At 40.5% G+C, this 13273-nt stretch overlaps 1 protein-coding gene across 6 annotated transcripts in view; it reads left to right on the plus strand.

Moving 5' to 3' along the window:
- Window positions 1-5704: 5704 nt before the first annotated feature.
- The window catches only part of LOC115095533 (loricrin-like), a 63096-nt gene continuing 55527 nt past the window's right edge, over window positions 5705-13273 (plus strand). For all 6 annotated transcript variants that reach the window (XM_029609379.1, XM_029609380.1, XM_029609383.1 and 3 more), the window contains exons 1-3: window positions 5705-5838; window positions 11429-11539; window positions 13084-13194. In XM_029609379.1, coding sequence (XP_029465239.1) covers window positions 5748-5838; window positions 11429-11539; window positions 13084-13194 — 313 coding nt within the window. In that variant the 5' untranslated portion in view covers window positions 5705-5747. The remainder of the gene's footprint in view (window positions 5839-11428; window positions 11540-13083; window positions 13195-13273) is intronic.

Consider the following 13273-nt stretch of genomic DNA (forward strand, 5'->3'; position numbering starts at 1 on the left):
CCCAAGTCCAATGAGCACCTCATTCAGGTCGTACACTCCGGTGTCACTAGTTTGCCTGTTCCAGTGTCTCCTGTTTCAGCGTCTCCTGTTCCAGCGTCTCCTGTGTCTCCTGTTCCAGCGTCTCCTGTTCCTTCGTCTCTCTATTCCTGGTACTACACTTATTTATTTATTTATTTTTATTTTTTCTATACCGACAATCCTGTAAAAAATACAAATCATATTGGTTTACAATGAAACTTCAACATTCGCTCAAGGGCGGTACAAGGAACATTGGTGCCAGTTAACAGTGAACAGGTCAAAAAATTCATCTAAACATAAACCTGAAAATCATATAACTCATCTTAATATGACTTAAGATAAAGTCCTCTCTAATCATCTCTGAAACAGAAGAGATGGTAGCTAGAGTAAACAGAAGAACCGAGGAGTGCACTGAGGTGTCAAGCTGGAGTATTTGCTTGAGAGGGTGAGGATGAAGGGAGTCTAGGTGTCTTGAAAGGCTTGGCTAAAAAGCCATGTTTTTAGTCTTTTTTTGAAGACAGAAGGGCAGGGTTCTCGTCTGAGGTCAGGGGGTAACGCATTCCATTGATGTGGTCCAGCTGTCGATAAGGCGCATTTTGTTAGTGATGTTTTGGCTTGGGGGGCATTTAAGGTGTCTTTGTAGGCAGTCCTGATTGGTCTGGATGAAGTATGTGACCCTGTTAAATGTATAACGCTCCGGCGTAAGTTCCTGTTCATTGTACACCGACGTGATATCTTTGATGAGCGGCGGTATATAAAAAACTTTAAATAAAATAAATAAATAAATGTGGTTTTAGTTGAGTGGAAGTGTTGAGGGCGGTGAGGTTATGGATACCTTTATGGATAATCGTGAGTACCTTGAAGAGGATCCTAAATTTGATGGGGAGCCAATGTAAGTTCTGAAGGGTAGGGGTGATGTGTTCCCTTTTTTTGGTATTGGTAAGTAGCCTGGCTGCAGAGTTCTGAACCATTTGAAGGGGTTTTAGTGAGTTGGCTGGGAGACCGAGTAGAAGGGAATTGCAGTAGTCTAGTTTCGACAATATAATTGATTGAAGTACCAGTCTGAAATCTTGGAAGTGAAGGAGTGGTTTTAGGTTTCTGAGGACTTGGAGTTTGAAGAAGCACTCCTTGGTAGTGGTGTTCATGAACTTCTTAAGGTTCAGTTGGTTATCTAGAGTGACCCCTAGGTCTCTGACGAACTAAGAGGGTTTAAAGGTTGGATTTGCTGGTTGAGAGACTGATCTCACGGTACTGACCTTTGCTTGCTCTTGACCTCGTCTGACTGCTGCCTGGAGCCGACCTCTGCCTGTCCACTGACCTCGACTGATCGCTGCCTGGAACTGACCTCTGGCTGTCCACTGACCTCATCTGACCACTGCCTGGAACTTGACCTTTGCCTGACCTGACTACTCCCGGATTGACTACAGGTACTGACCCCTGCTTTGGCTGACATTCTGGACTGATACCCTGGTCTTGATCCTCGCTATCCACTCGGACCCTCTCTTCTAGCCTCCTGCGAACTCTGGACATTCTTGCTTGGACATTGACAACGCACCCTTCTTCGTGGTGGGCACTCCCCTGTGCTTCCTCTCTAGGAGACCCTGCGAGGCCCACCTAAGACCAGGTGAGCAGGGTAACCAAGAACTCAACGTGAGGGAACCCCGGGTTACTATTGGCGAAGCTCCAGCTAGCCTCTGTTTCCTCCTGTGCTCTGCCTCCTGGGTCTGACCAGAGGGCCGTAGCAATCCTGCACCAGGCCAAGGGTCCACCTCCAGTGCAACAGGACTATCCTAAACGTTTATAAAGTGGGGATTATTCAGATTCTCCAAATATTTTCATTCACTTGACTCAGCAAATAATTGTTGCCAATAAATTTTTCAAAGCCTTGACTCGTCAATTAAGCCTTTGGGGATTCTTTAAACTAGCAAAAAATATTTTACTTGAAAACTCCACCTACTGTTGAAAATTGACTAGCTCAGTTGACAAATGCTGTCACCAGGTATCACTCACAAACAATAAATATCTTAATAAGAATGCTGTAATTACCAAATATGAAAAAGAACTTGCACTAAATACTGACAAACTGGATCACAGAAAATATGGATGAGGTAAAGACTGCTACAAAGAGTTAGTTTATGTTTCACAATTGACAAAGTAGGCTCTTTTTTATTTTCTTAAAATTTCCAGTATATGCCAACAATGTTTATTGGAGTAATACAAACAATAGACCTGATTAGAGAATTTACATGATAATATTGAGGGCAATTTTCAGAGCAGTTTAGTTCTTTGATAACAAAAATCAATGTGCCTAGATTCTCGTGAATCCTTAAGTATGTGCACAGTTTTACCTTTCTCAGCCCCCATCACTTATTAGGTATACAAGTCACTGCACATGGTTAAAATGCCCCTGTCCAACATGGAATATAATATAAAATGGATCAGAAGGTTTTAAAGTCTCCCGCTCAATGTCAGACAGTGAAAGGTATTTAAGTGAAAGTAATCACACCACTGATTTTGCAGCTCTTTGTTCCAATGCTTAAGGAAATATACAGGGGACACTCTATTATTAATAAAATATGTTGTATTTAAGGTTTTATTTATTTGATTGCTTTATTGCATATGATAAAACACATTTCTTCGATGAAAAGTAATAACCAAGACAATGCCCAATTAAAAGAAACAATATCTAACAATCTCTAAATATAAAAAATGAAATAAAAATAATGCTGTAAATATTAAAAAATGATTAAACATCAACAAAAAATCATAAATGTAAACCAAGATGAAGGCACATCTAAAAAACATAAGCATCAGGAATTAGGGATGTGAATCGTGTCCTCGATCGTCTTAACGATCGATTTCGGCTGGGAGGGGGAGGGAATCGTATTGTTGCCGTTTGGGGGGGTAAAATATCGTGAAAAATCGTTAAAATCGAAAAAATATCGAAAAATCGAAAAACCGGCACATTAAAACCCCCTAAAACCCACCCCCGACCCTTTAAATTAAATCCCCCACCAAATAACTTAAATAACCCGCGGGTCCAGCGGCGGTCCGGAACGGCAGCGGTCCGGAACGGGCTCCTGCTCTGAATCTTGTCGTCTTCAGCCGGCGCCATTTTCCAAAATGGCGCCGAAAATGGCGGCGGCCATAGACGAAAAAGATTGGACGGCAGGAGGTCCTTCCGGACCCCCGCTGGACTTTTGGCAAGTCTCGTGGGGGTCAGGAGGCCCCCCACAAGCTGGCCAAAAGTTCCTGGAGGTCCAGCGGGGGTCAGGGAGCGATTTCCCGCCGCGAATCGTTTTCGTACGGAAAATGGCGCCGGCAGGAGATCGACTGCAGGAGGTCGTTCAGCGAGGCGCCGGAACCCTCGCTGAACGACCTCCTGCAGTCGATCTCCTGCCGGCGCCATTTTCCGTACGAAAACGATTCGCGGCGGGAAATCGCTCCCTGACCCCCGCTGGACCTCCAGGAACTTTTGGCCAGCTTGTGGGGGGCCTCCTGACCCCCACGAGACTTGCCAAAAGTCCAGCGGGGGTCTGGAAGGACCTCCTGCCGTCCAATCTTTTTCGTCTATGGCCGCCGCCATTTTCGGCGCCATTTTGGAAAATGGCGCCGGCTGAAGACGACAAGATTCAGAGCAGGAGCCCGTTCCGGACCGCTGCCGTTCCGGACCGCCGCTGGACCCGCAGGTTATTTAAGTTATTTGGGGGGGGGTTCGGGAGGGTGGGGGATTTAATTTAAAGGGTCGGGGGTGGGTTTTAGGGGGTTTTAGTGTGCCGGCTCACGATTCTAACGATTTATAACGATAAATCGTTAGAATCTGTATTGTATTGTGTTCCATAACGGTTTAAGACGATATTAAAATTATCGGACGATAATTTTAATCGTCCTAAAACGATTCACATCCCTATCAGGAATAAACAAGCAATAAGAAACAGTTGTAATATCAAGCAATAACATCCTTTGAACAATATAAAATCAAAATGTATAAAGAAAATAATTTTAAATGAAAGAATAATAAAAAGTTCTTCATGGACTACAGCAAAAGGGAAAGAAAATTAAAATAATCATATTTATTCTTCAAAGGCCCTACTGAACCGAATGCTTTCAGACCCTTTGTATATTCCTTGTAATCTCTTTCGTGACATAGTACAAGGGGCAGGGAATTCTAAATGGAGGGAGCTAAAAATATAAAGGCCATTTCCCTGATTTTTCTAGCCTAATTTCTCTAAAGCTGAGCCCTTTCAAAAGCTCCTGTTGAAAAGAGTGAAGACAGCGACTAGGTGTATATGGAATTATGGCAAGGTAAGAGGGATGGCCAAATCAGCAGGCTTTAAACGTGAGACATCCTACTTTAAACTGATTCTTAAGGACATGGGAAGCCAATGGAAGGCTTTTCAAAACGTATTCTACATGATTCTACTTCCTTTTTCCAAAAATAGTTCTGGGATTTGTATTTTGGACAAACTGTAGGTATAAGGCATGCATAGAGATGTAGTGATATAAAGCATTAAAATAATGTATTCTATTAATCATGAATACCTAAAAAAAGGCCTTAAATACCAAATAAATCATAGAAAAAAATAAGAGAATTGAATTTCTTTTGAGATTTGTGGTCGAAAAGTAAGATGGGAATCAATACTAATTCGCATAGTAATAACATTTCTAGCTGAATGCGTACCGACTTGAAATAATAGGATAAGGAAAATTGGACATATCAGATATATTAGAAAACCAAATAGCTTTCGCATTTCCCATGATTTAGTTTTAGTTTGGAAGTATGAAATCAGTTGGCTACTTCTCAGAGACGATGATTGAATTTTATAATACTGTGATCAGAAATAGAATCAATAGACACAATTATCTGTACATCATAAGAATAAAAAAAGCTAGACTACCCTAAACTCTGAATAAGAGCGGCCAATGAAGACAATAAAGTGGGAGAAAGTATGAAACCCTGCGGAACTCCACAGGACATTCTATAGAATTGAGAAGATGATAAGTTCCAGTCCATACAATATAACTTTTAAGAGAGAAGGATGAAAACCATTTTAAAGGGGAGCCTTTATATCTTCCTACTGCTTCTACATACATATTACTACATTAATTCTCATTCTATAACTTCATTGTGCATCTTCTAATTTTATACTCCCATAGTAAAAAAGTGTGATATTATAACTAGAGCAAGGTAGATGACAGGACTTGCACAAATCAAACAAACTTCATAATGTATTTGATCACTCTGTATGATGAGCTGTTGAAAGAAAGGATTAAAGTTAGCAGCTGGAACCCCTGACCTAGAATCCTGTTTCTATCTTGCCCTACAATCTCTGATTTGGCCTGCTTTTTTTAATTAGCACAACAAATACTAATGTACAATGTTTTCAAATGCTAAATTTGGAAAATGATTCATTCCATAAAAGTTACGAAGTACAATTTAGAAATATGACATGACACTGTGTCACTTTAAATAATCTAAACAAGAGATTACACTGGGTGATATCCTCCTTACCTTTGGCACAAAAATAATTACAGAATGAACTCTAATTATATGGGTGATGCTTAATTCCTATTTGCTTTTCAAGAGCTCCACCAAGGCCCAATGATGTCCGCTTGACGCAGGGACGAACAGTTCTTGAGTATAAAAAGGCATGTTCATGAAGACAAGACCAAAGCCTCACAGAATTACTCTTCCTATTCTGTACTGCTCATCATAGACAGGGAGAAACATGTCTGCCAAAGGTGGAGGACAGTGCAATCAGATGACAAAATGCCAACAGGACCAAGGCAATGACCCATGCCAAGGAAAAATCTTTGATCGTAAGTTCTATTTTAGTATAATGCATGGAATGTTGATTCTACCATTGGCACTGTGATTTTATTAATTTTCCCTTAACATAAAGAGATTCTGTTTCATTTTTAAGGATATCCTTCATCAACTGGGGTGGCCCAATGACCCAATGGCAGGATAGCACTTGTATTTGAGAGGTAGTCAGGCCCTACCATCCCTGAAACATAGACGTGTAAGCAGAAAAACAGTTAAGGTTTATCAATTCTGCTGTTCCATACTAACTACTCAGCTCGACAATGCCTACAACTCCTTCAGAGATCTCCATGCTTGTCCCATGTTCTCTTAAATTCTCATACTGTCCTTGTCTCCACTGCTTTCAATGGAAGGCTGCTTCATTCATCTATCACCCTCTCTGCAAAGAAACATTTCCTTAGATTACTTCTGATTCTACCTCCTTTTACCCAGAGTATATATGTTTAGCTCTTTAAATATGTCTCTATGTGCTCTAGAACAAAGTCCTTGGATCATTTTAGTAACTACCCTCTGGACTAATCCATTTGGTTTATATCCTTTTGAAGGTGCGGACTCCAGAATAAAACATAGCATTCCAAATGCGATATCAACATAGACTTATACAGGGGCAAAATCACATCCTTTTTACTGTTGACTATTTAGCCACCTTAAAACAATCAGATATGATCACCCTCAAATGCTGCTCTTGTTTCATACTTAGAATAAGTTCACTCCCGATGCTGTGCCATTTCCTTTGTTTTTGAAGCCCAAATACATTTGTTTGCATTTTTTTACTTTAAATCTTAGCTCTCAGGTGTTAGATTATTTCTCAAGTTTTCTAGATCCCTTGTCCTTCCTTGGTGTTTTTACAGATTTTTATATTATCTGAAAAAGACAAATTTTTTGATATAGATTTTTCCATAATATGACAATGTGGAAGAGAGCTAGTTCAAGGAATGATTCCTGTATCATAGTATTAGTAATGTCCTTTTTCTCAGAGTAAACTCTATTTATCAACATCCTTCTTGCTTCTCACTCAACCAGTTTATAACCATTCAATATCTTCAGGTCCCACACAAAGGGCGCTATGTTTTTTTATATGTCACTTATTTGGAACCATGTCAAAGGCCATGCTGAATTCTAATAATAGCACTATCCCCTGAACCAACTCTCATGTTACCCAGACAAAAAAATTGATCAGATTCATCTGACAAGACTTGCCTATGGTAAAACCATGATGCTTCAAATCTACTAATCCATTGGATTCAAGAAAATGCAGAATCCTATGTTTTAACAGGGATTCCATTAATTCACTCACCACATAGATCAGACTAACCGCCTATGCTTCCCAGACTCTTCCTTACTTCCACTTTTGTGAAGAGGTCCTCTGGAATTACTACAGATCACTTTGTAGAGCTCCTAGAATGTCCCTAAGTTCCCTTAATACCCTTGGATGTATCCCACCTGGTCCCATTGTTTCATCTACCATGTTGTTTCCTAGTTCTTCACAAACACAGTCTTCTGAACAAAATTTCTGGTTTACCTTTCTTCCAAAGTCATTTCAGTATATTTTCTGTGATTCTATTTCTGTCCCTTCCTTAGTGAACACCAATCAGAAATATTTGTTAAGGAATTTCTCTTTCACCTTGTCTGTAACTAAATAATACTTCTCTGCACCTTTAACTCTTATAATGCCACTTCTTATCACTAACATATTTAGAAAAAAATGATTTGGCACCCCATTTGACCTATATGCTATTTTTCTTCCATTTTCATCTTTGCTCTCCTAACAACATTCCCAGAATCTCTTAGCTGTTTAAGATAGTGTAGCCTGTTTTCCTCTTTCTGCAGTCCATTGCAATTGATAACTGTTAATATTTTATGCCTTGCTTTTTCAGCTACCTTTTTAGAAAAACAAAGAGGGTCCTTAGTTCTATTACCTTTATTTAATTTTCTATCAAAATGGTTAGTTGCCATTACAATATCTCCTTTTTCGATGTTCCCACCATTATTCTACTTCCTATACATTTTTCCATCCAGCCAATAATTCATTGAAGTAATCTCCCATTTTAATACAATTCATGAAGTCTGCAAACTTCACCTTTGAATAAACCTTCACCTGATGCGTTCTAATACTCTACTATAATCTGGTGATCCCAGGATCCCAAATGATCATCCACTACAACCACAGATACACTCTCCCCATTGTTAAGCACCAGGGCCAGTATTGCCCACTCCTGTGAGGGTTATTTTACTAGTTGAAGAAAATGTTCTCCATGCAGAGAATCCAGAATCTCCCTACTTCTAGAGAACACCACTGCCAGGTTATCTCAATCAACATCCAATAAATTAAAATCACCTAGTCATAGCACCTTGACATCCATGCAATTTTGTGAATAAACACTGTTTAGTCTCTTTATATTCCTTCTGAGAGTGGTGAAGGTCTATAAATCACACCAATATTAAAAGATATTCCATTCCCTCTTTCTAGATTAACCTACAGTGTCTTCTTTTTATCTCATAAAACCTGTAGTTCTGTTGCTTTACATAAGAACATAAGAAAATGCCATACTGGGTCAGACCAAGGGTCCATCAAGTCCAGCATCCTGTTTCCAACAGTGGCCAATCCAGGCTACAAGTACCTGGCAAGAACCCAAAAACTAAGTCTATTCCATGTTACCGTTGCTAGTAATAGCAGTGGCTATTTTCTAAGTCAACTTAATGAATAGCAGGTAATGGACTTCTCCTCCAAGAACTTATCCAATCCTTTTTTAAACACAGCAATACTAACTGAACTAACCACGTCCTCTGGCAACAAATTCCAGAGTTTAATTGTGCATTGAGTAAGGAAGAAGAACTTTCTCCGATTAGTTTTAAATGTGCCACATGCTAACTTCATGGAGTGCCCCCTAGTCTTTCTATTATCTGAAAGACTAAATAACCGATTCACATCTACCCGTTCTAGGCCTCTCATGATTTTAAACACCTCTATCAAATCCCCCCTCAGCCGTCTCTTCTCCAAGCTGAAAAGTCCTAACCTCTTTAGTCTTTCCTCATAGGGGAGCTGTTCCATTCCCCTTATCATTTTGATCACCCTTCTCTGTACCTTTTTCCATCACAATTATATCTTTTTTGAGATGCGGCAACCAGAATTGTACACAGTATTAAAAGTGGGGTCTCACCATGGAGCAATAATTTTATATATTATATACATCACTTCTCCTCTTCCCTTTCTTCCTATACTGCACTTCCTGAAGATATAGTAGCCTGATATAAATACATTTCAAACATGGCTTTCTGTGCACCATGTCTCTGTAGTAACCAATACAACATATTCAGCCTCTTCCATGATTGCTTTTAGAACTAGGACTACATTTTTCATATATATTAAGCATTAAGGTTCATAGTTTTCCATATGTTGCCTCTTTTAACTCATTTCTGTTTAAAGATTGTATAATTTGAAATAATTCAATAAATAAAAAATTAAAAAAAAAAAAGATTTACTTATCTCAGTACATTTAGTTACCTTGGGCCTTTGCTCACTCATTCCTGATGATCCTAGTTTAAGCCTAGCTCAGTAGACTTGTCAGTCTATTCTGCCACTGTGTCCCTTCTTTGACTGGTGGACTCCATCTCTCCTCAGGATTCCTTGAACCATTATCCCAAGGTCCAGGAAGCCAGAACACTCCTGTTGATACCAGTATGGAAGCTTCCCTGCTTGGGCCTTTATCCTTCTCTAGGAGGACATGTTCAGATTCACAGTATATGTAGACCAGATTCCAGAGGGAATTGTGATCTGTCGTTTCAGACCAAGGATTGTAGTTATGATAGCTTGGCTACAGAAGAAAATATTAAAATTTGGGAAAATCTCTTTGTAGTAGCTAATGAAGGTGTGTTCAAGCAGACAACAGCAAAGCTTCACAGAATCTCAATTCTTCTTTTGTTCTACTCTCTGTCATCAGAACTATGGTCATAAGTTCTAATTAATTAAAATAAATTTTCCTTAGAAACATTTCTAAAATTGCAATGTGATCTTTGGAGATGTTTGCATGCATAAGCATTGATAATGTTTTAATGCGATGTAAGTTGATACTATTATTGATACAGTGATTTTAATAAATTACATTCAAGATGAATATGAAATACTTTCTGATCCTGAGTTTGCCTTATTGACCTAGTGACCTAGTGGCAGGGTGCCACACTGCTATGTTGCAGACCTGAGTTCAGATCCTATGTCAGTTCAAGATAGCTTGAACTGGGAATGCTCAGAGGCAGCATTTACTGTACCTGGAAGGAGGGGAGTCTCAACCATCACTTTATTGTCCAAATTCAGCATATTTGTTTACCAGTTTACAAAGAGAATTATGGTGTGTTACTTCTAGTCAATGAATAAAGAAATGCAAATGATGGCTTGCTACATAGAAAAAAGTTAAAATAGGGGAAAATTCCAATTGGTTTTGAATGAATACCATACATCACAGACTCATATTTTCATGACAGAAGCACCCTCTTTGAGTCACATATATGCATACCAACAGACAGAAGCACCCTTCTTCACTCACACACATACATATACGCAGACAGAAGCACCCTCCTTCTCTGTAACACACACAAACAGAAGGAGATCTCTCACATGCATAATTGTACCATTGTTTTTCTTTGGCCCTGCCAGCCTATGTTCTGGCAGTGGCCTGTAGCTCCTTCATTGGCTCCGGAGATAGCCTGATGCTTTCTTCTTCAGCCTCGCAGGCCAGAGCTCTGGCGGTGGCCTTTCGCTCCCTTCTTCGGTCCCTGCCATCCTCTGTTGGCAGCCCACATCTGTGTCTCTCTCTTTACTTCTGACTCGCTGGCCTGGGCTCCAGCAGCAGTCCGCAGCTTCCTTCTTTGGCCCTGCTGGCCTGACTTCCAGCGACAAGCTGCAGCTGGCCGGCCTGAGCTACAATAGTTATTTGCAGTTTCTTTCTTCTACCCTGCTGGCAGGGAAGAGAAAAATGTACAAGGAGAAGATCTGTTGCAGGCTGGTGCTGAGCACAGCAGTTCCTCAGGCATGGGGCCACTGTGTCCAACACTAGTCCATGTGATTGGCTGCTCTGGCCCACCGGGGCATGCCCAAAGCCCCGATAGGCCAATCTGCCCCTCTGTAAATCCTCTGATCAGAGATGTTTGCTGTGATGTCTGCACAACATGGAAACACTTTAAAAATATAGGGAAAACTCCAGGTAGTTACAAATGCAGATTCATCATACGTTGAACCAAACAAGGCTAAAGTATCATAAAATCATTTTTCCTGTTCTGCATTTTCCAAGGAACAAGTTAAAAATGGAGGAAAAACTCCAACTGGTTTTGAATGAAGTGTCAGGACATGTTCAAGAGAGTTGCATCCTCTAACTAATGTCATTGAACATATTAATATCATAATTGTTAGTTATTTCTTCTTTAATGAATATATAAATCTTGTGCTTTTATACCATACTTATATGCAATTTATGTAAACCTTTGTGTCATCTGCTGGAACCACGGTATATAAAATACATAAAGAAATAAAGAAAAAAATAACAAAGCTTCACAGACTCACACTTCCTATTCTGTTCTATTCTTTGATATCAGAAACATCCACAAGTGGCAAAGGCAGTGGTTGTGGAGGACAGTCCTATCAGAGCACAGGGGGCTCACAAGTTGATCTGAACTCATGTCAACAGAAAGCTCAAACCTATGGCCGTAAGTTTAAATTCATTTTAATAATTTTTCCTTAGAACCTTTTTAAAAACTGCTGTGTGATTTTTGGAGATAGTGCATTCTGAAATGTTGACAAATGTTGACAAAGTTTTAATTAGATGACAGTTGATTGTGTTTTTGTTGCTTGATTTTATCATATTTTCTTCAAGCTGCATCATTCATGTACTAAACTTTATATTATCCACCCAGACCTCAGAATGGCCTAATCCCCCATTGGTAGTGCTACACACTGAAGTATATATAGGATGGGATAGATTTCAATATAAATACCAAACCTAATGTTCTGTAACACACATTTTTCATCGAGAAAAATCCCCTCCCCAATGGGTCCAGAGATAGCTGGGATATTTCTCCCTTATAACTCACCATATGATGATTCCCTTTCAGGTCCCTGTGGCACTGGCTTGCAGTTGGCTGCTGCTGCTCAGAACCACCCTCCTTCTCACACACAAAAGACAGAAGCATCCTCTTTGAGTCACACACATGCATACCCACAAACAGAAGCATCCTCCTTCTCACACATACATGCATACCCACAGACAGAAGCACCCTCCTTCTCACACACACACATGCATAAACACAGACAGAAGCACAATCCTTCTCTCACACAAATGCATACCCACAGACAGAAGCACCTTCCTTCTCACACACACATGCATACCCACAGACAGAAGCACCTTCCTCCTCACACACAAATGCATACCCATAGACAGCATACCCTGCTTCTCTTGCTCACACACACACAGAAGCAGATCTCTCACACACATAATTGTGCCTCTCCTTTTCCTTTGGCCCTGCCAGCCTAAATTCTGGCATGTATTAGATCTGGTGATGGCCTGATTCTTTCTTCTTCTGCCTCACCAGCCTGAGATCAGGCGGTGGCCTGCGTCTGCCTTCCTTGCCCGCTGTCATCCTGGGCTCCGCCGGTAGCCCACATCTATGTCTCTGTCTCTTTACTTCCGCCTTGCCGTCCTGAGCTCCTACAGCAGCCCGCGGCTCCCTTCTTCAGCCCCGCTGGCCTGAGCTCCAATGGTGGCTTACAGTTTCTTTCTTCTGCTCTGCCAGCAGGGTAGAGAAAAATGTACAAGAATCTGCTGTGGGCTGGTGTTGGGCACAGCAGTTCCTCAAGCATGGGGCCACTGGGAACTACACCAGCCCATGTTATTAGCTGCACTGGCCCTCCAGGGCATGCCTGAAGCCCCATAGGCCAATCTTCTCCTGTGTAAGTCTTCTGGTCAGAGATGCTTGTTGAGTTGTCTGCACAACATGGAAACACTTTAAAAATGCAGAGAAATCTCTAGGTAATTACAAATGCAGCTTCATGATATGTTGAAACAGACAAGATTAAAGTATCGTAAAATCTTTTTTCCTGCTCTGCAATGGAAGAGACAAACACATCTTCTAAAGAATGAATAAGATGCAAATCTTCAGTTGGTTTTGAATGAAGTTTCAGGATATCTTCAAGCATAGATTACCGAAGCTTCACAGACTCACACTTCCTATTCTGTTCTATTCTTTGACATCAGAAACATCCACAAGTGGCAAAGGCAGTGGTTGTGGAGGACAGTCATATCAGAGCACAGGGGGCTCACAGGTTGGAGCTGATTCATGCCAACAGAAAGGTCAAGGCTATGGTCGTAAGTTTTAAATTCTGTTAATAATTTTGCCATACAAACTCATTAAAAACTTCTGTGTGAATTTTGTAGATGAGGTGGT

This window comes from Rhinatrema bivittatum, chromosome 7 (assembly GCF_901001135.1).
Source record: "Rhinatrema bivittatum chromosome 7, aRhiBiv1.1, whole genome shotgun sequence".
In the NCBI taxonomy this organism is placed as follows: Eukaryota; Metazoa; Chordata; class Amphibia; order Gymnophiona; family Rhinatrematidae; genus Rhinatrema; species Rhinatrema bivittatum.